We start from the raw sequence: 27,646 nt of genomic DNA on the forward strand, positions 1-27,646 counted from the left end.
AATTGAACCTCTGACCCAAAAATTGGTGGCCAAGACAATTTCGTTTTTGAGTCAGTTTTCAAAACCTGAGAACAATTTTGGCAAGAGGAGGGAGGTCAGTTGAGTTGGGAAGACGGGAGAACACATAGAAAGAGAGGATGGTTTCGAGGAGGGAGAGGAGGATTTTTGAAATATAGCAGATGTGATAACACAGAAAGGGGGTGAAAGTTTGAGATACTAGATAAAAAGCAAAGGGGAAGACGACCCTCTCTCCTCCTTTCTAAGTCGCCAAAATATCCTGGCCCTCGGCTACAGTTGCCATCAGTAGGCCATTGTACTTTGAGTTCCAGTTTGCTGTCAACGTCATCGGCTTACCACCGTTGTCACTCCAATACTTGTCCAAGTCGATCAAAGTCCCCAAAGCATCACTACTAGTTGCTCAAAGGCTACGAGAGGTAAAATCCCTTATCTCATATCTTCTTCCTCTTCTTTGAAGTTCTTCTTATCGAATAGGTAGTTAGTCTTTATTTTTCTCCGTATTCATTTATTGCTTGTTGTTCTATGATTTTGCTTTTATTGTGCTTGGAGTTTGGGTGCGATAGCTGTTGTGTTTCCTGGCTTTTGTGAGGATTGGCAATCTCTTTCAATTCTTCAGATTGGTCAACTAAGTCCGAAGGTGGGGGTTCTGATAAAAAGGGGTGGAGACATAGTATCTCACCCTTTGTTGTCCAATCTGTTATCAGAGAACATTGGCTCTCAATCCGACTATGGAAACCTTCATTGTTAAAAAAATTAATTAGAAAATGGGATTTGGCACACACTGACAAGAAAGAGGGGTCCCTCTCCCTCTTAGCTGACCCAGAGTGGCCTCGTCCCAGCCATGGTATGGAGTCACTATTAATTTCTAAATATTTCACAAAATCCAATCTTGGGAGGCCCATCACTCCCATTTATTTGTTTTGATGGGTAGCAACTTCATTTGTGCAACCATGAAGTGGATATACAAGTTTTTCTGGTGTTCACATCCAGCTAAAAGGACCATATGAGGATGGAAAGAACCTTCAAATGATTATTGGTTCATAATCTCCAAACGAGAAGATTAGGTGAAGCCCAGACCTAGTCATACCTAACTAGCTAATGTAGCAACAACTGAGTCTACAAGCTTATCAGCTTCAAAAAACATTTTGGGACAAGCTTGGTTTACCTAGATGGTCTATTAGTCACTATGTCTCGCTAAGAACATTATAGCAACATTGGTTATGATAGCCATTTTTTATCATTACAAAGAGATTTAATGGCATTATTTAACAAGCGGCCAATAACAACAAAAAAAGTGAGGGAAATTCAAAATCTAAAAAACAATAAATAGGTAGAAAGAAAAGGGGAAAAAAAGAACAAGAAATCTAGAGAACTTATAGTGACTTAATCAATTACCCCTTTTGCTACTAATTGATATTGTAGATACATAGAACACGAGTTGTCTCTGCACGCTGCTTATATATGGTTCTTAAAAGTTAAAATGAGTTTCTGCTTCGCTTCATGATTATGCTGAATTTGAGCAATTGAATGATGAGGCCAGACTCACCTATTCTCTGGTTGTGATTGGTTGCTGGGAGCTACCTTGGAGATAGATATTTAGTGTGGCGGCACTACTTGTGTAAAGATTGCACGTCTCTCTCTTTTGGTTTAGTCTCAAGGTAGAAGACAATGAACAGTGTATTCTTTTGAAGAAGGGTAGCTTTCACATTTTAAAAGTTTTAAGTTACACATGCCATCACATGATACATATAACAATGACTAAATTGACAGTGTTTGAGAGTGCAGGTACTACAGTGGCACGTTTTGAAGTTTGGGCACTGAACTAAGACTACCTCTAAAGTATATGACACTAATATGGAAACTTCCCTTTTGTTTAAACATTGCTCCAATTCAAAAAATGAAAGTCCAAACTTACTTGGTTTGGTTTTGACATCTTATAGTAAGATCAAAGAAAGCAAAACAAGTATTGAAATTCCAAAATCTAAGCACATTCGATTTCTTATTCCACCATCTCAAGTCTAAAGGAAACAAACGTGGATGTATGTGCAGTAGTGAAAGAAGGAGAATGGCGAATCCTTCTTGTTATGGCATTGGCAGGAGAATAAGTGATAGAAACGCCTGAATGGAATTGGTGCTATGGTGCTGGTGATTAGTTCTCAAGAATGGTGGCAAAACTTGAGGAGGATAGACTGAGAGGCGAAGGGTGCGAGAAGAAAGAGAAAAAAGGATTGGTAGGGTTTGTAAGAATTATAGGGTAAATTGCTTAAACCTGCCCTAAAGTTTGATAATTGCAATCACTTCCCTTTAACCTTTTGACATAGGCGCAAGTAGGCCCCCTCTCATATAATCTTTTAAAAAGAGACATGAAAATGTCCAAACCCATGCATTTACTTTTGACAAAAAAATGTTTATTTTCCATTTTTTATATTCATATGAATCAATACCTCAAACCCTTCCAATCAGTTTTCTAAAATTGATTTATTTTCTAAATCAACCATTCATATCGATCACTCAAGGGTAAAGCTACACTTTTAAATTCTTTTTGTTTTTATTGTTCATAATGTTTGTATTGTTTTCTTTTTCCCTATATAAATTAGCTTCAATAGTAACTTCATGGGTATTTTGGACATTTTCATGCCCCTTTTTAGAAGATTCTATGGGAGGGGGGTCTAATCGCAATCTGTATTAGAAAATTTAGGGGAGGTGATTGCAATTACTAAACTTCAAGAGAGGTTTCAGCAATTGTAAGAAACTTCAGGGGAGGTTTCAACAACTAGCCCAACTCGGAGAGTTATCCCTCGGTCGAAAATCCGACAAGTCGAGCTTCATTCTCCGCATCCGGTGAGGAGATTCCAAGACTAGCTTGTAGAGTCTCCAATTAGGGGTGCTCACGGTTTGGTTAACTGAACCGTGGGCTAATTTTTGAAATCAAACCGGGGTTGAAAACTGGTAACCGAAATTGTTTACCGGTTTTAATTGAAACCAAACCAAAGCCGATCGGTTAACCAGTTGATTGGTTTGGTTAACCATCGGTTTGGTTCATCAATTTTTTTGGTTTTTATTATTTACAATATTTATTATAGAAAAATATACAAATACATAATAAAATATTAGAAATATATATATATATATATATATATATATATATATATATAACATTATATTTTAAATAATAAATAATATATTGTAAAAATATATAAATATACATAAGATATATATAAATATATGCATACTGGTCCGTTTGGTTAACCGCCGGTTTTTTATTTTAGTTAACCAAAGCCGAATCAATACCTTCGGTTTTTTTTTTAAATATTGAACCAAAACCGAACTGATCGATTTGGTTAACCGAATTTCCGATTCGATTTCGGTCGGTTCTGTTTTTCGATATTTTTTCTCACCCGTCCAATCGGGGCAAAGAAAAGAAACAACTCTTGCAAAGGGCCAGCGGCTGTGAAAGAATTGCTTATACCCTATAACGGTCTTCAATCGCTTGACCTTAACTCGGTCAAGCAAGTGGAGTGGACACCCAAAATTTTGTCAAAACCCTTGTCACTTCTGGTTATAGAAGTCCGGTGGTCTATTGCGGTAGTTGTTTTATCTTGTTTCCCGCGAATATTTCAGTTTTAAAATTTGCAGGTTGTGGCTTGAGCGGCTATGGAGGTGGACAGAGTAGACGGACGTACGAGGAATCAACTGAGACCACTGGCTTGTTCTCGGAATCTTCTTAACCGAGCTCATGGTTCAGCTCGTTGGTCTCAAGGTAAAATTAGAGATAAAAAAGTAACTGGCTATGTTTGGTTTGAAGGAAAAGGTAGGGTAAGGTATGAAAACCTATACAAGGCTTGTAAAGATTTCCCTGCCTTTCCCCTTCTTTTCCCTACTTTTTCCTTCAAACCAAACATAGCCAGCCTTAGGGTTCAATTTGTTCTTCGTTCTTTCTGTTCTCTTTTCAGCAATGGGTTTGAGTAGCGTCATCTGTGCTGTTTGAATTAGGGGATACAATTGTTTTAGCTGCCGTTTATGGACCCAAAGCAGGAACCAGGAAGAATGAGAATCCCGAGAAGGCGTCCATTGAAGTTATTTGGAAGCCCAAAACTGGGCAGATTGGTGAGTTCTCGTAGAACTTCTCATTTATATTAGGAATCAGATGCCTTATGTCTTATATATAATGGTATGTCCTTTAGACTAGTGGGTGGTCTCCTGAACAAATGCATGGAAAAATTGCCACTTGATGCCATTCATTATTTAGTGAAACAAGTAGTGAACTACTTTTTAATTATGCTAATATGCAAATTAGTAGCATGCTGAATAACTTATTATGCCAAAATGGAAGGAAAAGCACGGACAAATCTATTTGATTTGCAATGTTATACAGATTTCTTGATTTGCATTATTAGTTGTTTAATTGCTTGCACAGTATTTGTTAGAATTGGATAATCAATACAATATTCAAGTTGTTGATTTGCAATGTTATAAAGAGTCCAGAGCCAAATAAATATACATATATGGCATTAATAGAGGACTATAAATAGTAAGTGGCTGTTTATCAGAAGGCAAAGTTGGGTCATGAACTGAGGTTGGGGGTATATAACCCCATGTGCGTATGTGTATGCTAACTATAGCCTTCTTATCCCTATTAATATTTTAGTTACTGATACAAGTGGTTTTTTGGTCCTTGTTTAGGCAAACCGGAAAAGGAGTATGAAATGATACTTAAGAGAACCTTGCAAAGTATTTGCCTTCTGACGGTTTACCCAAATACAACAACCTCTATCATAGTTCAGGTAATGTAGTTTCGTTGTTATTTATCTAGTAAGGTTTTTCAGGTTCATAGGTTGTTCTATCCATTTCTGTTTTTTTTTGTCCTTCTTCTCCTCCTTTTCCTTTATTGTGTTGTTCTAGAAAAAGAGGATAACAAGGTATTTTAAGAGTAAACATTTCTTATTAGTGCCTTTTGACTTTATAGCCAATTATTGTCAATGTTTCACATGTAATAACAACATTGGAAGGCAAATTCCCATGTCTAGATGTTGGCACTACTGTTATAATATGGACATGGGGATATCTCTCTTCATTTTGAAATGTTGATATGGATATAGTGATTAGTGAACAATATATCATTGAGTTTAGGGTTGATATTCTCAAGACTGCAGAGGCAGTTGATGCGGCTAAAGGGATGACATCTTTCATTCCACTGCATTGGGTTTGATATGAACCCAAGCAGGTTAAGGTCCATGTTACCCAAAGGTCCCAGATATAGAAGGACACGGTATCAGATACAGGATTTACAATAAAAGTTAAACTATCTGACACAATACATCACTCTGTGCAGGTATTTGGGTATCATAGATTAAGATTGGTTCTGGTTGAGGCACAGTAGATGCCCGTTCAAATTATTTGCTTTTCTTTTTTTCTTCCTTTTAATAGTTGGTGACAGCTCTCTCTCTCTCTCTCTCTCACACACACACACACACACACACACACAGATAGACACTGTCTCTTCTCACTTTTCTCTCTCTCTATCACACTGACAAATTCACTGTCTCCTTTAATTATAATTTTAAAAGTGCTTTGTTCCTTCCTTCACCTTTTTTTTAATAAGTAAAAATATCAATTTTATTAAGAACAGAAAACATAAAGATTACAAAGGTCCAAGGGGAGGTGTGAGGTGCAACCACTCCTTGTCAACTATCCCATTACAACTGAGCCCAATACAATTGATCCCTAATCATCCATTGTGTAGCTAAAGAATTTGGTAGTCCATTAGCCAACCTCCTTTTTTTGATATCTTTTGAAGGGCTACAGAACGGGGGTAGCCCATCCCTCAACCCAGCTGCAGGTGGGATTTGATCCCATGTCTCCGCTATGACTGGCAGGAGACCTTACCAACCAGCTGGTTGGCACCTTGCCATTAGCCAACCTCCTTTTCCATTGGATCCTTAAATTCATCCCACTACTTAACCATTTTAATATCTTCATCTCCTCTCTATAAATGCATCTTACCGTCTACATATCTTTTAGCCAACCAATCACCATCTTAGAATTTTCCTCAATGACTAAGCTATCAAAATTCAATTGTCTTGCTATTTGTACCCCTTGAAGTACAGCAAAGAGCTCTGCTCTAGCTGAACCTCCAAGACCAGCTGGTCCCAAGAAGAGCGCAAGATCATTTCTTTCTTTGTTTCTGAAGAAACCCTCCATAGAAGATGAGCCTGGGTTTCCTTGGCTGCTCCCATTGAAGTCAAGCTTCACAAAATCTTCTTTGGTAGTGACCAAAGGGAAGTGATCTTCTCCTTCTTAGACGAACTTCTTGCCATTTAGTCCCCATTCCTCGAAATATCACCAAAAGAGAATAGTGCAAACAAATCCAATGTTTTCATCCAATGAAATGATGAATCACCTTTATAACTAAACATTCCATCATGGAAAACAGTGAGAGCTGCCATGTTATGGATTGTTTGGGAAGAAAGGAATGGGAGGGTTTTCAATGAGAAGAGTAGGACAGAGATGGAGATCATTGACACAGTTAAAATAGAAGTAGCACATTGGGTGAAGACCCTAGAGGATTTCCAAGTGTTGTCACTCAATGACATTTTGAGAACTTGGAGGAAGTGGCTTTATCAACTAAAGAAAAGGAAAGAGCTTCTATGGAATGGAGACCCCTAGAAGCCAACTTTGTTACACTCAATTTTGATGGGAGTTATATTTGGTAATGGTAATGTGGATGGACTGGGAGGGGTCTTCCGATACACAGAAGGAAAGGTGTTGGTATTATATTCAGGACCCTTAGCAGATGGTAATGCTTTGACAGCTGAGCTTACGGATTACTCCATGGTCTAAAATTTGCTAAGCATTTTGGCTTCCAAAACTTGGAGGTGGAAGGGGACTCTCAGGTGGTCATTTCTTGGACAAGATGTAGGTCCCAAATCCCATGGATCTATAGACTTACATTTCGGGAAATATAAAACTTAATAAGGGAGCTAAGTGTTGTCTTTAAATGGGTAAGAAGATCAACAAATGGGATGGCAGATGTTTTGGCTAAACAAGGAACAACTAGGCACCAAATGTTTTGGGCAAAATTATAACTTATCCTTTGGGTGGAGAGAGTTCCCATGTTACTGTAATACTTGAGTTTCAATTTAACAAAATCTCTTTTTATTGATAAAAAAACTATACATTCCATCACCCTGTTGACAGGGCAAACAGAATTAGGGTTGGGGTCTGGCAGACTGGCTCCCTCATCAATAATTTCATTATTTTCATGGCTTTTCTTTTTGTCATTCAAGTTATAATTTTGTTACTTATATCAAAAAAGCTTTACAATGGCCGTTGTCCCACTTGGTTTGTTTTGGGGGTATAATGAACATAACTACACTATCGATTGTCCTCCTTGCAGGCCTCACTTGGAATAGATTCGGATATGGTTTTCCTCTCTAATTGTTTGAACGGGGCAGTTGACAAATTAAGTTAGTTCATAGTGGTGCCTAATCTTTTCTTGACATTACTTATCTTCAGACATATTCCTTGGATCTGACATTACCCCATGAAAAGCACTTGCAACTTCTTGGTAAGTGCAGCGCTTCTACCCAAAAATTTTGGGTTCTAAATCTGGGCTTCACTTACCTTGTTTTGGCATCTTCCTCCTCTTGACAAACTTCTTCCATGTTTAACCCCACATTTGAGTTTGCTTTACCTACATCATATGAATAGTCTATTCCATTAACCACAAAGAGAGTACATGAGAATACGTACAAGAAGCAGCACACGCACAGGTTACAAAGGTATAACACTCCCACTATGTAAAATTTCCTTGTGAGCACCCGTTTTAGCCAACCAATATGCTATAGTGCTTAACTCTCTGGGAATCCATAACAGATTACATTCAAGGAGTCCAGAAGATCTTGGGCCTCATCCAGGTAATTTGCTAGCCTCCACGGCTCTCCATCTTTCTCCCCAAGCCATCTAATAGTATTACTCTAATCACCTTTGATGATGGGGAAGACAAGCCACGGTCTCTTGCAATTTGGAGTCCAGTTAGCATGGCTAGAACTTCAGCCTTTGTAAGGTCTGCTATTCTGATTGGTCCACTGTAAGCCCACAACAAATTTCCATCCCTTCCCTTAAACACACCACCGTTCCCCTGCTAGACCAGGGCTCCCAAGGGCACTTCCATCAAAATTCAGAGTTACCTCCTCTTCTACTCTTTAGTTAGGGATGCTTGTTGCTTTTAGAGAGGATCATCAAGAAACACCTTTAAACTCTTTCGAGTTCAGCACCCACATATTGAACAAGTAGAATATGTGGGGTAACAAATCATCCATAGATCTAGCTTTATTGTTGAAGATTCGGTTGTCTCTCTTTGCACACCCCCACAAAACTGCTTGAACCAGTGTGCCAGTAAGTTTCCCCCCTTTTTCCACGACCTCTTCCTTGCCATTGCCAAAGGAAGTCTTCAATGTGGAGAGAGCATGTTCAGGAGGGCTGTTGGAAGGCTTTAAAGCAGTAGGTGACCAGGTAGAGGTTCTCCTTCTACAATTTGCAGACGGCACCCTGTCTTTTTCTGATGCTTCTTGGGAACAGCTTGAAATGGTAAAAGCAGTTCTGAGATGGTTTGAGGTAATTACTGGCCTTCACATCAACACTTCTAAGACCGAGATATTGGCTGTTGGGTCAGTTGAAAATTTGGAGGAGTGGGCTGGGAATTGGGGCTGCAAAGTTGGGAAACTTCCTACCAAATATCTGGGTTTGCCACTGGGAGATAACTGCGGATCAAAGGGCATATGGGATTCTATTATAGAAAAAGTGGACAAGTGGCTTCCAGGCGGGAAAGTCACTTTGATTAAAAGTGTGCTCTCATCTCTGCCAGTATATTACATGTCGGTGTTCCCAATCCCAGCGAAAACTGTTGCTCTCTTGGAGAAAAAGATGAGGGATTTCCTGTGGAGAGGATGGAAGGGGAAAATAAATGTCATCTGGTGAGGTGGAAGTCAGTCTGCAGATCCAAAAACCTTGGAGGTCTGGGCATTAGAAAATTAAGGGAAGTCAACACTGCAATGCTAGGAAAATGACTTTGGAGGTTTAATGATCAGCTGAACAGTTTGTGGAGGAGGCTAATTGTAGCCAAGTATGGGCCTGCAGCGAGAGATTGGGAGACTGGAAACTCCAGATCCTCATAGGTTGCTCAATCTGGAAGGCAATTTAAAAAATTGAATCACAGTTCTTACAAGGAATAAATACGAGGTTGGGAATGGTCAAAGAGTTCCATTCCGGAAGGATTTTTGGTGTGAAGATGGCCCTCTCAAGGACAGATATTCTGATCTTTTCGGGATAGCAATGGACAAGAATGCAACAGTGGCAGATTATTTGGAAATGCAGAATGGAGTCTGTGTGTGGAATCCTCAACTGTGTAGAAATCTGAATGATTGGGAGGTAAACTCTCTCCTAAGTTTGCTGCAGAATGGAGCTTTGGAGGACAAAAGAAAATGGAGATTTGAAAACTCAGGAATTTTCTCTGTCAAATCCTACTATAACAGCCTGACAAGAGAGGAGTTTTCTGTTTTCGCGGACAAGAAGATTTGGATAAGGAATGTCCCTTCAAAAGTGTCTTTTTTTTGTGTGGTCACGGTGCTGGACAGAATTCAGACTAAAGAAAACCTAGTTAGAAGGGCATTCAAGTGCAGGATGAAAGGTGTGTTCTGTGCAAGAGAAGCACAGAAACCACTAATCACCTTCTGGTCCACTGTGAACTCACCCACTGGAATTGGGGGAAAATTCTGGAATTGTTTGGGGTAAAGGTGTGTTTTCCATCTGATGTGAAGAGTTTTTTGCTTGCTGGGTGGCTAAAGGGTCTAAGTGAGACCAGAAGAGTTTCTTAGAACACTGTTCCTGCAGCTGTGTTCTGGGTAGTTTGGTGTGAAAGGAATCAGAGAATCTTCAAAGGTTGTCAAATTTCAAAGGAGGAAGTTCTTAAAAATATTATTAGGCATGCTGTATTCGTGGTTGGCTAATCACTCACTTTTCAAATCTAGACACAGTTTCTTTCTTTGACAAAGAGTTTATTTTTGGATAGTTTTGTCTGTAAATGCCTAATGGCTTAGTTGTTGTGTTATTGAGTTTCTGGGGTTTCCTTAAGCAAGTTTCTCATTGTACAAGGAATTGGGCTGATTGTATATCTTCTTTCTTTTTGCGGTTTAATACAATACCTTACCTTTTTCAAAAACAAAAAAAAAAACAGTTTCACCATTGGTGAGGCACAAAATGCAAGTAGGGGGGATACACAATCTACCTTTGTTTTTCCTTTGTAGCAAGTTGCAAGTGTTTTTTTCCCTGGCCCTTTCCTATTACTGAATTCCTTATCCTCTTCCACATCTTTTTTTTAATCTTTCAACCTCACTAAGTTATCTTTTCCTAGTCCCACCCTCTTCTTTCTCACAAGAGTTTTGACCTCAATTGGCTCTTTTAATTTGCACCCTAGTTTATCTGCGAATTCAGCAACTAATTTTTCCTTCTTTGTATCCTCACTTTCCGCTTTTGGAACCCTAGAGCACTCCCCACTAAAAGCACCACCATTAACTCCTATTCTTTTCCCACTTGACCTCTCGGCCTCATCTAATTCTTTCCTCTTCATTTCCTCCAGAAAGCTCTCTATCAACTCCTATATTTTCCTCCCTTTCTCGTCCTCCACACCTACTTCTTTCTCACTCATATCATTGTTTCCGTCTTGTGGCGTGAAGGTTGTCTAGGCCCTAGGTACCTGGAAGGATGGCTTAAGGCAAAAAGCAACAACAAGGGTTAGTCACTAAACCAGAATTTACAAGATTGCCTAGGTTCAGAATATGGTCAGACTCAACAGTCATACGAGTGGTCGGACAATTTTCCAAAGCAAATGGTTTGGAATTTTCTATTAGGACCAGGGAATATCAAAATTGGGAAGCTCTCCTTGGTATCATTGTTATTCTGTTTACTCCCATTAACTTGTGGCTTATTCTCCCTCAACGTCCCACTACAAGACTTCAAGTTAGTCTTCAACAGACCCTTACGAACATCCTGTCTAATTTTAGTGCTTGGCTTTGGTATCCCCTTCTTTAGGCTTTGGCTTCTATCCCTAGCAACCACAACGAACTTTGCTTGATAGTGATTACCACCACTTGTCGCTGGATTCAAAGGCGAGGCATTAATAACTTCGTCCAAATCTTCAACAAACAATATGTCGGTACATAAATCCTCCTCTGGTTCCACCACAATTGTATCTCCCTTTTCTATGATCTCTGCTATAGAATCCGCTTCGTAATCAAACCCATTGTCATCATCCCCTGACTAGCTACAATCCACCCATCCATTGTCAGCTTCTTCAAAATCTCTTGGCCAGTTCCTTGCATATTTGGGATTAGGCCGATCATCCTCTATCCTAGAGAAAGCAATAGTCATAGTCCTTGTCCTTGGCCCCGATCCCTGTCGGGGATAAAGATTGTCCTCCATCCCCGATCCCCGATGGGGATGAGTTCCCCGTGGGGACTTGAATCCCCAAAATTTTTTAGTTAATAGTAGATTTTTTAAATATATTTACTTAAAATAAATAAAAATTTTAAAATATAAATAATATCATATATATAATATGAATAACATTATATATATATTTATAATCGGGGGCGGGGTGGGGACCTAATTCCCCATCCTTGACCCCAACCCCAATCGGGGATCCCTATTAATCCCTGTCCCTATCCCTGCCCCACCAAAGCAATCTCCATCCTTGACACCATTGGATCGGGGAAGTTGGGTACCCGTTGGAGATGGGGAAAATTGCTGTCCCTAAGCCTCAGGCCTTGGATCCCATTGCAAAGATGACGATTGATGAGATTGCATCTTCAACCGCTGGCCAACCTCAACTTGAGATGAAGGTAGAGGATTATTTTGGTCCCTAGTCAAAAAAAGACCACACTTCATGTGACTACTAGAAGTATAGTAGCCAAATAAAATGTGACTACTAGAAGTATCATGTGAGTCTAAAGAGTTGGCCTTTTCTTTATTAATGGGCCCAATTCTTGGCCCAAAACACTTCCTCTAGGTTCTAACAAAAACTGACCCGTGGAGATCTTTTTGTTCAAAATATTATGGGCTTGGCCACCCATTGGCTTGGACATGAGCCCAATCTTAACTGCCTCTGCAAAGGAATTCAGGCTCGACCCATTTAAGTTTGAGCTATTAAATTTCATATATGTTCCTTTTTTGAGGCCTATTTCAGCCTCCACCCCTTTGTCTTCCTTATTAAAGCCCAAATTAATTCCTCTTTTTAACACCTCCGCTTTCACCTCTTCATTTTTGCCATGTGTCCACTGTCCTGCCGCCTCATCACCTTCAACCTCTTGCCCTCCATTCCAGAGCGACACTTCAACTTCTGTCACCAACCAGAGCTTATTCCACACCTCACTGACGTTGATATCAATAGCTCTTGGAATGTTTTACAGTTGAACTCCAGTGATTTTGATCCTCACCACCCTTAGACTGTTAAAGTTAATCTCAAGTAGAGCACCTCCAACACTTTAGCAACCCTTTCAAAGAAACTCTCCTTCCACAAGGGAAATGGAAGCCCAACCAGCAAAATCTCAAAGGTTTCATCAGTAATTTCTTTAGAGTTGCAAGAATCGACTAGTTTTCAAGAATTTCTACCCCCAATTCGGTGTTCAACAATTGAAAGTCAATGTTCTTCCCCCTGTCTCCAGAATTGCCCACTGGAATGAACTTGGAGCTTCTGCATGAGTACTTCGACTATTGTACCCCAGTTATTCACCTTCTTTCCAGCCTTAGCAATCCACCTTCAATCCCAAACGCTCTCTTCCTTTTCCAGTAAAATTCTCTGGACTTGTGCTCACAATCGAAATCAAATGCTGGATATTTCTTGGGTTTGGACTTGGATTACATCCTCCTCCATAGGGTTAACCATGTTGGAAGAAGTCTGCACACAATCTTCTTTATGCAATAAGAAATCCTGAAGCTGTGACGCCAGTGTTTTAAAAGCGCAAGGCACAAAAAAGGCGTAGGGGTCAATTTGCGCATGAGGTGCACGCGTCTTTTTGAAGCAAGGCGCAAAATTATAAAAAAATGCTAAAAAATACAAAATGTCAGAAAATTCAAAAAATGCCAAAAAAATTCAAAAAAACCAAACATAATATTAATAAAAAAATATAAACTTAAATTTTAAAATAATGTTTTAAAAAACCTTTATCTAAAATTAAAATACATAAACATAAGATGTAATTATGTAAAGCATATTCAAATGAGAATTTAAAAATAAAATCAAACATATAAAACATTTTCAAGCATTTAAAACCTCTAATCTCTTTTTTCACTCAATTGCATTACTTCGCATGGCTAATGTAATGTAAAATATATTACATTCCTGATTCTACGAGCCGCCTTTGTGCCATGCCCCTTGAGGCAAGCCTAAACAAGTCCACGTTAGGCCTTAAGTTCTTAGTTTTCACACAAAAAAATAGTGATTTTATAGTTTTACTTGCTTTTTAAGAAGACATTTTATTAGAATGAATGAATGAACAACATTACCAAATTGGGGGTTCTCAGAGCTCCAGTTCGCTTGCTCACCGAAGCTCTGAGAACCCCCAATTTGGTAATGTTGTTCATTCATTCATTCTAATAAAATGTCTTCTTAAAAAGCAAGTAAAACTATAAAATCACTATTTTTTTGTGTGAAAACTAAGAACTTAAGGCCTAATGTGGACTTGTTTAGGCTTGCCTCGAGGGGTGTGGCACAGGGGTCCGGGGGTAGAGCCCCCGGCCCAGTGTTCAAAAAGGCAAAAAAGCGGCAAATTTTCAAAAGGTGCACGCCTGGGCTGAGGCGCAAGGCGCATTAGGCACATGCCTAGGCGCACCAGGCGTGCGCCTTTTGAAAGGACTGCGCCTAGGACCTAGGCGAGGCGCATACCCTGAAATGCGCCTAGGACCTAGGTGAGGCGCCCTGAAATGTGGCTCGCCTGTGCGCCTGAGGCACACCTTTTAAATCACTGTGTGATGCCATTAGCTTCCAGCCGAGGCCTTGTCGACCTTCTGGTATACAGATAAGTTGTCTTCTGTTACCACCAAATGTCTTTGAGACCATCATAAACCACCCTTTTTGATTACGCTTTAGTATCACCTGATTTTTTTTTTCTTTGGAGTTCCAGAGAACTCCATTCATTACTTTTAACAGAGATTGCCCCATCAGTGAACCCCTTTAGCCAAGAAACTGCATCATCAATTAGATTGATGGTAGCCCTTCCTTCTTCTCTAATCTTTAGCACCAATCTGCTTCAGCTCTTCTTTGCTTTGACCACCAATTCCTTTTTCCATCTCTTTCTTGACCCCATCTTGTTTCTTATTGTCATCAATCATCACTTGTCTGTACAGTTTTCTAATCTTGCTCTCTCTTCCTCATTGTCTTCTAAAGGTGCAATCTTTTTTATCTTTCTTCTCTATTTCAGATCTGAATCTCTTCTTCCTAAAATTCAGATCCTTAGTCTCCCTCTTTATCTACCACATTCACCTAATAGGGCTTCTTTCTTCCCATCCCCTCATTGATTTTAAATTTACCTTCATTTCTTAGTTGCTTTACAAGAGATCCTTATTTATTATTTGTTTATCTGGGTTTATTAACACTTACTGTATGGAAATTACCTAGTTTTAGCTGCATCTCTAGATTCTTCACTGATGATCATTGTACTTTTACTCTTTCTTTGCAGGTTGTTAATGATGATGGTTCTGTATCCTTAATGGCTTCAACCTAAGCTGTTTCTGGTTGAACTGAAAAAAAGAACCTTAATATGAGCATTCATTTGATTTCTCATTTTCTTTCCTAATGGTTTATATGTTAAAATTCTCTAAGGAGATAATTATGTATCTTAAAGTACATGCTGTGACCACCACTGTTTTACATTAAGATGATGAAAACTTCCTTAACAGAAACCTTTGCTAGCTCCTCCCATGTGCCATAAATGCAGCCTGTGCTGCCCTTGTGGATGCTGGAATTCCATTGAAGCATCTTTCTGGTAAGAAATTCTTATTGTGATTGTCGCTTCTTATCTTTACATTCATACTTGTTGGTCTGTGCAGTTGCAATCTGTTGTTGTCTGGAAGAAAATGGAACCGTGGTTCTGGACCCCACCAAGTTAGAGGAGCAGGTTTTTCTTCTTACCCTTTTCAACTATTTAGTCTAGCTATCAATGAAATTGTATATTCAAACCCAGTTTTTCACAAAACAATAAATAGTTATTGTAATCTCCTGCTATTGGTTTGTCAAATCGGGAACCAGTAGCAAATCAGGCAGATCTACCAAAATTTCTTCCATGTCAACTCTCCAAAATTACTTTTTCTTACTTTAAACGCTTCTATATGACTATATGAAAGTGATCAACCATTTAAGCTGCCCAATAGGTCACTCTAGTATTTATATTTTTCCAATTTATACAACTAATGATACATTGTTTACTAGATCTTTTCCAATTAACATCGAAATTAGGAAAACAATGGGCCAATAGGGGTGGGAGATTCATTAAGAGCGGAGGTGATGGTCCTCCAAGGATTGAGATTGGCAAATCAATTGGGTCTTCATTGGATTGAAGAGGAAGGGAATTCAAGATTGTTATTTGGATGGATCAAAAAGATAATCTAGGGCTCTGGACTTACAGATGAGCAATGGGAGAAATATGGAGGTTGGCAAGAGATATTGATGTAAAATTAAATTGGGTTAGAAGATCAGCTAATGGCCTTGTTGACAGCTAGCTAAACAGGGGTCAACCAGGGCTGAGTTTTTTTTTGGGCAGCATTGAATTGTGGGATTTGCACTTCCTTTTTGGGGTGCCTTTTTCTGCTTATCATTATTAATTATTGAATGAAATTTACCATAGATTGCAGGAAGTGTAGAGGTGGGAGTTGGCGAGTGACTTTGAAGATGAAATTGATATCTTGGTATGTCAGGGGCTTGAGAGAGGGAAGAAGACATACAGCAGAAGCAAGAAAGCAGGGCTTATTTGGAGCTGCATTCTGTTTGTAAGATGTTGGAATTTATGGAAGGAAAGAATTAGAAGATTTTTCGGAGCCAAAGCTTTGATGTTGGAGTGGATAGTGGCAGCTGTCAGAAAATCTGTTGTTGGCCAGGCTCTAGTTCCAGAATATTGCCAACTATCCAAAGAAGACATTGAGGATAAGCTTAGGGAAGTGCTGGGGTCTCAAATGTGTAATCTGGTTTTGTTTTGTTTGATTTGTAATTGAGTTAGTTGGCCAGAACTCCTGGCAGGTGGATGTTGCCTTAACACCTGGATAGGTTGTAGCTTTTTTCTTTTCTAATACAATTTTATTTTTACTACAAAAAAGTTACCGTCTCCAAAAAAAAGTGTCTATAAATGAGATTCTGGTGTCCACTAGCCACTGGGTTTGTCAAACTGAACTTTGATGGCAGCAGTGAAGGTAATCCAGGGCCTTTGGGCATTGGTGGAGCCTTCAGAGATGAAGAAGGAAAAGTCATTGCCTTACATTCTGGTCCTATTGGTGTTGGTGACTCACTTCAGTCTGAGGTCTTGGCAGTGATGGAAGGCATGAAGAAGGCTAAGGATCTGAACTGTCACAAGCTTATTGTTGAAGGGGATTCAAAGCTGGTTATTGGATGGCTGCAAAAAGAAGATAGTAGTCTATGGAAGTTTGCAAATGAAAAAAAGATTGTTTAATCGGTTGGCACAAGGCTTGGAAATTCAGATAAAATGGGTAATGAAAAGTGCCAATTCCTTTCGGATACTCTTGCTAAGCAAGGGGTGGGAAGGGAACAATTGTTTTGGGCTATGTTGTAATTTGTTTTTTTGTTTCCCTTGGGGAGGGTTAAGAGGTTTTACCTCTCCCCTTCTTCTTTGTACTTATTTCTCTAATCTTTAATGAAAGTTCTATGTTATTCATAAAAAAATGAGATTCTGGTGTCATTGTGATGCAGAACCTTCAAAGGAAATAGCAGTTCTGATGATTACGTTCTAGGATTTCATGAATTAAGGCTTAATGTTGAAAATATGGAGAAATTAGGGTTTTGGATATGTAGGCTGATAGTTGAACTAGGTTTACTTAGAGGTTTAATTAATTCTGGGGTATACAATCATAGGAGGGGCAGGTTTGAAGCAGTAGAACAGGTTCTGTAGGTTAGGGAGAGAAGGGTTTTTGGGATGTAAGAAGTCTGATTAGATTGGTTAATGGTGTGTTCAGAATTGATGCTAATTAAGGACGTTTTGGTAGGTGGGTTTGGATTTATTCTGTTTGAGTTGATTAATGTTAGAATATTTCCTAAATGCTGCTGATAAAAAAATCCTAAATGCTCTCAATATATTTTGACTGATTAATGAACTCATTTTCAACTATCAAAAGTTTTTTTTTGATTGTTGTGTTGTTTTAGGATTCACTCCTGTTAGTGTCGAGTATGTAGGGGTATTTCTGTCTGTGTGCTTATGTTTAGGTGCTGATGTGTAAGTTTATGTTAGATCTAATGTCCCTAACTTAAGTAGGGGTACATGTGACTTTTCCACAATATTTTAGTAATATAAAACAAATCTGGCCGAATGGGAGGGTTGACTTTTCTCTCATTCGAACCAGACCTTTTCCTCCTTGTCTTCTCTTCTAATCTTCTCCTTTCTCTCTTTCTCTCTTCTCTCTTTTCCTTGACTGTTATCAGTCTAACAGGCAGACCGAACTCTGATATGGTATTAGAGCTAAACTGAGCAAATCAGATCTGCCCAGAATTCTGTTCTCTGCACACCTAGTCTAGGGTTTTCTCTTGCTTTCCTCACCATCAGTTGGAGATAAGGGAAAGGGCTGAAAAGGAGTGGTCACCGTCTTCCCTTGGAGGTTTCTATGCCTCCAGTTGTGATGTTTGTGGTCGGTTGTTGCAGTTTCTAAGAAGCCCTCCCCTAATCGATGAAGAGAAGAGGGCTGATTCGTGTGGTGCAGTGGGTGCCTTGTGTGGTCTGATTTTCGGGTGATCAGGTAAGAGGTTCTATGCATTTTCTTAGTGTGAATTAAATGATAAGTCTGTTTCAGACTGTATGGTGGGATTTCAGATTGTAGTGTGATAGGGTTTGTGCATTTTTCAATGTGGTTCGAAGGGGAAGTGTTCCTCAAACAGTGTGGTGAAGTTTCAGGTAGTCGTGAGGTAGGGTTTGTGGTGTAAAGAGTGCAGTTTACAGCAATAGTAAGCGCTGAAATCAGTGTGTAGTGTGGTCTAGTGTGCCGAATTCAGCAATACTAGAATTCAGCAATGGGAGACAATAGTGACAACAAGACTAGTGTGATGGTTCCTATTGACTACTTGAATGTTCAAATGACCTCCATTAAGTTGAACGGAGAAAATTATGTACCTTGGGCTAAATTTGTAGAAGTTTTTCTTAAGGCAAAGAAGAAGGTGAAATGCATAAGGGACGAAAAACCCTCAAATTCTCATGAGTATGATGATTGGAAGCAAGATTAGTGTAAATTTCATGTTACTTGATACCGCCAAAGAAGTGTGGAACCATGCTAAGAAGCTGTATTCGGGCCAAGACAATACAACCAGAGTAATATCAGTTGTATCAAGAATACTTTAATCTACAACAGGGTAATCAGAGTCTTGATGAGTACTATGCTAGTATGAGAAACATTCGTAATGAATTGAATGTTTATCACCCCCTCACTTCTGATGTCAAAATTCAGCAACAACAGAGGGAGCAACTTGATGTGACTCGATTTTTGGTGGGGCTGAAATCTGAGTATGAACCAGTGTGGGCTCAGATACTAGGAGGGTCATCTCTCCCTTAGAAGAGGTGTTTGCTCGACTTAGGAGGATTTCCATTGGATCTCCCGAGAACCCTAATGTTTCCGATAGATCAGCCTTTGCAGTATCCAAAGGCCGTGGTGTTAAAGGTGGAGCTCGGGGGAGCTCAGTCTGGCCGTAGCGGTAGCAATGGACTGACATATGGTCGGAGTGGTGGTAGTGGATCTACATATAACCGTGGTGGTGGTCGTACTGGAGTTCAAGATTCAGGGGGAGCTCGTGGCAGAGGACGTAATTTGGGTCCGAGGAGGTGTACACACTGTGGTATGGATGGACATACCATTAATTATTGTTATGACTTGCATGGTCCACCCTCAACTTGGGCCAATCATGCCGTAACTAGTGATAGTAGCTTCATACAGGAAAATCATTCAGTTCATCAGATACCTTTTACATCCATAGATGTTATTGGGAAGGAGATGATGAGTATTCCCCGTGATGAGTATGAGAGGTTTGTTCAGGCCACATCTCAGAAGAACACGGCCACTCTTGCACACTCAGGTATGGCTTGTCTGGCATCTACACCCAATCCCTGGATTATTGATTTTGGAGCCTCTGATCACATGACTGGAACTCTAGGTGTGTTTTCTTCCCTCTCTCATTGCCCAGCATCACAATTTGTTACCCTTGCTAATGGTTCCACATCTTCCATTTGTGGTGTTGGTAATGTTAACATGGACCCTATATCCTTATCCTCAGTTTTGTATGTCCCTAAATTTCCTTTTAATCTTATGTCAGTAAGTCGATCAAGTCTCTTAATTGCTCCATTACCTTTTTCCCCTCTTCGTGTGTTTTTCAGGATCTCAAGACGGGGATGAAGATTGGTGGAGGGCATGAAGCTGGTGAAATGTATTATCTTGATGGTGGTGGAAGTACAACAACTACTCTCCAATTGTCTCTTTCTCCTCTCTAGTGTCACTGTCGATTTGGTCATCTTTCATTGAAAGTTTTGAAGTCTTTGGTTCCTTCATTGAGTCATCTGCCTGTTTTGGATTGTGAGTCGTGCCAGTTGGGGAAACATCATCATGTTCCCTTTAGTCCTAGAGTTGATAACCGTATGTCGAGTCATTTTTCTTTCGTTCATTCAGATGTTTGGGGTCCTTATAAAGTAATGTCATACAATGGATATAAATATTTTGTCATTTTTGTTGATGATTATTCAAGGATTATGTGGCTCTATTTAATGAAAGAAATGAGTGAATTGTTTACCATTTTCCAAAAATTTTATATTGAGATTCGCAACCAATTTGGTGTTCACATTAAAATTTTTCGTTCCAATAATGGCCGTGAATATTTCTTTTCCTCATTTCAAGAATACCTAGACCAACATGGCATTATCCATAAGACTTCGTGTACTTACACCCCACAACAAAATGGGGTGGCTGAGAGGAAGAATCGTCATCTCTTGGAAACAGCTCGATCCCTCATGCATCACATGAATGTTCTCAAATCTTTTTGGAGTGATGCAGTGCTTACCTCTTGCTTCTTGATTAACCGGATGCCCATGTCTATCCTTGATGGTCATTCTCCATTCACCACATTGTTTCCTACTTTGTCTCTGTTTCCTCTTTCTCCTTGGGTTTTTGGGTGTGTTTGCTTCGTTCATAATCTGGGGCCAGGAAACGACAAGTTAGATGCACGATCTATTAAGTGCATCTTCCTTGGCTATTCCCGGACTCAGAAAGGTTTTAAGTGTTATCATCCTAGCTCTCGGTGTTCCTTTGTGTATGCTGATGTTACGTTCTTTGAGTCTACTTCATCTTTCTTGGGGTTCGGTGATGCTTCTTCCTCTTCATCACCTCCTCCCCTTCCTCTTCCAGTTGTGGATTCTGTTCCTCTTGTTCCAACTGTGACCAAGTCCTTTCCTCCGGTGCCACCACCTATTGAATGACCACCTATCCATCACGTGTATACACCGCCCACATGTACCGGCTCCTCCTCCAGCTCCATCATCGTCAATAGATTCGGCAGTTGTTCCCACACCAGCCCCAACCCCAGTATCTGATCTTGATCTTCCCATTGCCTTGCGGAAAGGTAAACGCAGTTGTACCCTTCATCCTATTTCTAATTATGTTTCCCTGACTCGCCTTTCCACTTCCCATCGCCAGTTTATCTCATTGTTATCCTCCGTTGTTATCCATAAGGATGTTCAGGAAGCCCTTGCCTCTCCAGGATGGTGCTATGCGATGGAAGAACTCTCAGCTCTGGCCCATAATCATACATGGGAACTCACCACTCTTCCTCTTGGTACGCAGGCTGTTGGTTGTAAGTGGGTTTATACAGATAAGTACTTACCTAATGGTAGTATAGAGTGGCTAAAAGCTAGACTGGTTGCCAAAAGTTATTTCCAAACCTATGGTATTGATTACACAGAGACTTTCTCCCCGGTTGCTAAGATTGGTTCAGTTCATGTTGTGGTTTCTCTTGCTGCGATGTATGATTGGCCCCTCTATCAGCTTGATATCAAGAATGCCTTCTTGCATGGTGATTTGCTTGAGGAGGTCTATATGGAGCAACCACCGGGGTTTGTTGCTCAGGGGGAGGATGGCAGATTTAGTGAGGTGGTAAAGAAGTTTGGTTTGAAACGGTGCCAAGTTGACCATTCAGTCTTCAGGCATGACTCTCAGGTAGGGAAGATCCTATTGGTGGTGTATGTAAATGATATTGTCATTACCGGAAATGATAAATGGGCATTGACAGGTTGAAGACTTTTCTATAGGAATATTTTCAGACAAAGGACCTTGGTAAATTGAAGTATTTCTTGGGGATAGAAGTAGCAAGGTCTAAGCATGGTATTAACTTGTGTTAGAGGAAATATGTTCTTGATTTGTTTGAAGAAATAGGTTCGTTAGGTGCTAAATCAGCTGAAACACCTATGGAAACAAACACTAAGCTGACAGTGATATGGGTGAAATTTTTGAAGACCCTGGTAGATACAGGCGACTGGTAGGTAAACTAAACTACCTAACCATCACTTGACCAAACATTTCATTCGTAGTTAGTATGGTAAGTCAAATCATGCAGAAACCTCTGGTTCCACATTGGGATGTGGTTCTAAGGATTGTGAGGTATTTAAAGGGGGCTCTTGGTCGTGGTTTGATATACAGAAGTGGTGGAAAACTTGAAATAGAAGGATATATTGATGTTGATTGGGCCGGTTCTGTATTTGATAGATCTACCACAAGCTATTACACTTTTCTTGGGGGTAATCTGGTGACATGGAAAAGCTAGAAGCAGATAGTTGTGGCAAGAAGCAGTGCAGAGGCAGAATATAAAACTATGGCACATAGTACTTGTGAACTAGTGTGGCTAAGGAACCTTCTACAGGAGATGGGATGCATCATTGATACTCCGATGAAGCTCTACTGTGACAATCAGGTTGTAGTTCATATTTCCTCTAATCTGGTGTTTCATGAGAGAACCAAGCACATAGAGGTTTATTGTCACTTTGTTAGAGAGAAGGTGCTGAGTGGAATGATAGACACTGCATATATCAACACAGGGAACCAGTGGGCAGATTTGTTTACTAAAGGATTGAGTCGGGGTAGAGTGGACTACATATGTAACAAGCTAGGATTATATGATATATACTCTCCAACTTGAGGGAGAGTGCTAGTGTCGAGTATGTAGGGGTATTTCTGTCTTGATGCTTAGGTTTAGGTGCTGATGTGTAAGTTTATGCTAGATCTAATGTCCCTAACTTCAGTAGGGGCACATGTGACTTTTCCACAATATTTTAGTAGTACAAAACAAATCTGGCCGAATGGGAGGGTTGACTTTTCTCTCATTTGAACCGGACCTTTTCCTCCTTGTCTTCTCCTCTACTCTTCTCCTTTCTCTCTTTCTCTCTTTCTCTCCTCTCTTTTCCTTGACTGTTATCAGTCTAACAGGCAGACCGAACTCTAATAACTCCTATAAGAGAGAATTTCAAACCTTCAAATGATTCAAGCTGCTCTCTTCGTTTCTTAAAATTCGTTCTGATTATATGCTGGTCTTGCAATCCTAACATAAACTGGAATCCTCAAAATATCCCCAGCTACATAAATAAAGACAAGAGGACTAAAGCTAAACTGCCAACATAAACATATATTTAAACTTAACCATAAACAAAGGAGAAAAATAATAATTTTTTTTATGGATAACAAATTTTTTTTATTGCTGAATCAAAAGAGATGTATTGACAAGCTACATGGCCCCACAAATAGGCCAAACCAACTGCTTATCCCAACAAATTTTACATAACATCTGTGTACAAAACATTTGTTTCCTAAAAACTCCTGTTTGGCCAAAGCATCAGCCATGGCATTTGCAGGTCTTTGCACCCATTGAAATGTTGCACCTAACTCCCTAATCAACCATCGGATTTCCTTAATGATTAGTCTATACTGTCACAGTGCTTGTTTGTTGTTCCTCATCCAACCAACCACTATTTTAGAATCCCCTTTAACCACAATTTCTAACATTAATCATCTTTGCCAACCTCAGTCCATGCATGACAGCCAGCAGTTATTCTCTTATTGAGTTTCCACTTCATATTGGGCCTGAAAATAGTGCTACCACCAATCCAAACTCATCTCTAATAAATTGTTACATTAATTTCAGATATATCTCATCAAGTCTCCATAGAAGCTACAATGTGGGTCCTGCATCATCACCAATGAATTTAGGGCTTTAAGCTACTGTTTTGCTTCTTATCGTGCCACTTGTGTATGGTTGCTTTTCAATTATCCATATCATATTATCAAATTAAATATGCACAGGTTGGATGCACTACATGCATAGCCAAAGGCATGTCTGATTCTTGGTGGTTGTTGAAATTGTTTCTGGAATTGTTTGATATTTTGAACGTTGGGTTTTCACATGCCTCTTTCAATGAAATGGCAGAAAATGCAAGCCTTCGCATATTTGGTCTTCCCCAACTCAGTTCTTTCAGTCCTTCCTCAAGGACCATCAAGTGTGGAAAGTGAACCCCTAGAGCATGGGATCATTACTTCTGTTACCCATGGTGTGATGTCAGGTATTTTGCACACTCAACCCCTCTCTGCATATCATTTCTATTTTCTGTTAGCTAGCTTTTATTGTAGTATTTTATGCTATGTCTGGAAATATATTTCCTATTGCAGGCTAAAACTTATTGATAAAAAAATCAGGCTAAAACTTGAGACTTTTTTCTGTGTTTAATGGGAAGATGTCATATAGGATAGGGATGCCTACAATTCGTATGAGCACTTTGTGGGTGCAAGAATTAAAGGACTGATGTAAAAGGTAGGTGAACTTTACAGAGGGTTGGATCTGAAATATGGAAGGAATGATTAAGTTAGTGATATGAGAAAGGGGGACAGGTCTAGGAAAGCTTTAGAAACGGATATTTAGGGTTCTAGAACTAAGTGATGTGAATAGAAGGTGATTCTAGGCCTCAGATTCTTGCTAAATACAGAAATCTCTAGGAAGAAAAGAGGACAGTTGCAAGAACTTAAAATATGGAGGGAATTTTGGGAAACCATTTACTGTTGAAAGGGGGTGTATGTAGGGTTGGCTGTAAAAAATGGTTGCCCAATTAGATTTTTAAGGGTTTCCTGCGTGGTTCAATTTTAAGAGAGATTTTCCAGGTTGGCTTGCCGATTGGATTGGGTGTGCATGAAAATGGGCCAAACCTGGATAATGTAGATAGTTTTATGTGAAACCCAGAAGGTTTTACTGACCTTGGTTTGAAGTTTCAATTTCCTAGGAAATTTTGCCATTTGCTAGTGGGGAAATTTTGTTCAGCTATACGAAAGTTTAAGACGATTAGATGATATTTTGCGACACTTCTCAGGGTCACCTGCAACATGTAATGGAATGCTAAGATGTTATGCAGCTTTTTTCTTCTTAATATAAAATATTTTTATTAAAAATAAAGAAAAAATGAGATCCCCCCTTCCTCTTCATCCTCCTCCTAACCCCCCTCCTCTTAAGGAGGCCTATGCCTCCTTGTGTTGGGGAGGCTTACGCCTCTTGCGTTCTGAACTACGCCTCATGCCTCTAGGTAGTGGAATGCCTTGCGTCATGCCTTTTAAAACATTGGTTTTGAATAAAATTTTCCTTCTATTATAAAAAACATAATTCTGATTAGTAGTAAAAGTTAGGTGTGTGATGCAGGATAAACCATTCAACAGAGATGGAGATTTGTTGATTTTTTTGTGGGGAGGGGGGAGGGGGTAAAGAGAGGGTAGATCTGCTAGAAACGCTGTAGTTATGTTCACGACAGAAAGTAGAAAATAAACTAGCCTCATAGTAGGGTTCTAGGATTCACTCCTAAAGGAAGAAAGCATCAACTTTTTTAAAAGGTGGAGAGAAATCCCAGTCAAGGTAAACAGGCGGTACTTCATTTTACTTTTAAAAATTATGCAATACAGAAGTATATATGGACTTGAACTAAGAAATTCCTCCATAACTATAGGCAAGTGCCATCAACAGCTTGTTGTCTCTTTTAGTCATACCTTTTACTAATCACTTGTTACTTGGAGATGATAACATGACATACACATTCACCTCCTTGTCACCTACTTAGAATGTGGTAACTGGCAACAGGATGAAATAAAAAAGAGAAATAGAATCTAAACTCTAACAAAGCTAAAGACTGACTTTTCATATCCAATGAACCCTATATAAAAAGTCAAAATACATAGAATACTCTTTTGAGATGACTCAACCACAACAAAGTATAACTAAATCACCAAAATAGATAATCTTACTAATCTAATTATAACCTTGAAACTTCATTTAGCCGTGTAAAATGCATCCTTCAAAGGTGATAAGAGTATCAAGAGGTGCCATTTATGCCTTCAAATAAATATTTACAATCTCAACAATTATTTTTGCTTCTCCTTTTGTTGGCTGCATTAGGGTGGGTGTCAGAATTATCATTAATAAGCAAACTACTCTTCTTGGAGTACATGATGTATTACATTTTGTTTCCCATAAAAAAAAAGTATTACATTTTGTTATTCCACTGTTTAACTTGATTGTGCTAAATTCTTTATTTTAGTTGACTTGGGCAATCCCACAGTTTGTTGGTGTCATGGAACTTTTTTTATGCCTTTTAAAGTGGATCATATTAGTTGGAACTAATAGGGTCAAATGTTGCATCTGCTATGTTGTAAGTTGCAGGGCCATGATAAAACTGAGAGGATGCCACTATGTCAGCATCTGTTATGTTGCACCTTGTCTATGCATGTGTTTGTCTGACTAGTCTGTATGTTTAACCAAAGGAGGAAGAAAAGATAGATGGGGAAAAGAAACTATTGGTTCCTATGTTACCTGGATTGTGGATGATGAAAAAGGACATGGCTAGACAAGGTGTCAGATATGTGAGGATAATGTAGAAGAATACCCTTTACAGTACTGAAAAGACAATTTATTTTCCACCAGGAGTGGGGGGTCCTGGAAAAGTGGAAAGAAAGATGAAAGAAGAGTGTACTATTTGATTGATTGGTTATTGCTAATGACAGTGACAATGGGCATTGAGGAGGAAGGGTAGCTTTTGTGAGGTTTTGCAGGACTTTGAAGAGGGTTGTTGTAGAGCCTGTAGGCATTATGGATTTTTCTTTTGTTGAAAAGACATGAGTTTTTAATGGCTGTAATGAATGCTTACATAATTAGAAAGAAAGAAATATAAAGAAGAGAGAAAACCCAAAATCACTGAACAGGAACCTAGAACCACTCTAGGTTTATGGAATTACTTACCATCTATGATACCCAGGTACAGATACAGACAGATAAGGATGCAGGAAATGAGAATGCAAATATGGATGCAAGTATCCATTTAATACCATTCTATCATGCATGTATATCTAGTTTTTATTCAAAATTAGACCCATCAGACATGTATAATGACCAAAGATTGGATGACATTCCCATGCCCAATTGCAAGACATCATGGCTGTTTTTTTTTTTTTTCCGGAAAAGAATAGTACTGGAAAATTGGAGAGAGATGATGCATTTTAATGGCTTTATTTTATTTTTTGGAGGGGGCGTTTTCTTTTATGTTCAATTTCAAACATCACTTCAAAGTAGATTTTTTGATGGTACCACATAGAACTTTTAACAACTAAAAAGTAGGCTTGCAATGTGACTTAAATTAAAGAAAACTCCCCTAGGATTTCATCACTTAAGAGAATATAAACCATAAAATAACAGATGTTTATGATGCTGCTTTATCTGGAAGACTAATTTTTTTAATCCATCTTGAGGCTGTATTTATGGGAACCCACAAGCTGGAATGCTTTTTCTGCAGTAGTTAAGTGTTTATTTTCTATAATCCGATATTCTGGTTTATTTCATCTTATCTGATTTATTCTATGTAACCTTAATTTGCTGACTTGGCTCTTGTCAAACTTCTGTTTTCAGTGGATGATTATCTCCACTGCCTAGAACGAGGGCGTTCTGCAAGTGCAAAAATCTCAGATTTTCTAAGGAGAAGCTTGCAATCACAACTCCCAAGTGACCGATCAAAGGCTGCATGATTAACACATAGATAAAACATGGAGTTGCACCTATATCGATCAGGAAAGTTAGAGGCAGCGAGGCTGTTGGTGCATCTTGTAACGTATAATATTTATTTGACATTTCTGGGGATGAAACTAATTTATAAGTGTCAAGTATCAACCAAACGATAGCCATGTTTATTGGCATGTAGTTCCATAGTGTTTCTGTACTCTGATAATTTGTATGAAGATTTTAGGTTTTATAGGCAGATAATTTATGAACAAAATACAACAGGTCCATTATTATAGAATTTTATATAGTAACTCAGACCAA

General features: G+C 39.2%; 1 protein-coding gene across 2 annotated transcripts; it reads left to right on the forward strand.

Moving 5' to 3' along the window:
- On the forward strand, positions 1-27,646 carry LOC104588279 (Ribosomal protein S5 domain 2-like superfamily protein). 2 transcript variants are annotated; one of them, XM_010246138.3, is made up of 9 exons: positions 1-434; positions 3,655-3,778; positions 4,012-4,125; positions 4,702-4,802; positions 14,751-14,771; positions 14,984-15,056; positions 15,121-15,188; positions 23,732-23,864; positions 27,236-27,646. In XM_010246138.3, exons 2-9 carry the CDS (start codon positions 3,673-3,675, stop codon positions 27,349-27,351), a joined length of 732 nt encoding a protein of 243 aa, XP_010244440.1. In that variant the 5' UTR covers positions 1-434; positions 3,655-3,672; the 3' UTR covers positions 27,352-27,646. The 2 variants fall into 2 exon arrangements, with proteins under 2 accessions (XP_010244440.1, XP_088748218.1); XM_088892092.1 differs by lacking the exon at positions 1-434 and having other exon boundaries at positions 3,435-3,778.

Source organism: Nelumbo nucifera, chromosome 7 (genome assembly GCF_055504915.1).
Source record: "Nelumbo nucifera cultivar China Antique chromosome 7, China Antique-T2T, whole genome shotgun sequence".
Taxonomy (NCBI): domain Eukaryota; kingdom Viridiplantae; phylum Streptophyta; class Magnoliopsida; order Proteales; family Nelumbonaceae; genus Nelumbo; species Nelumbo nucifera.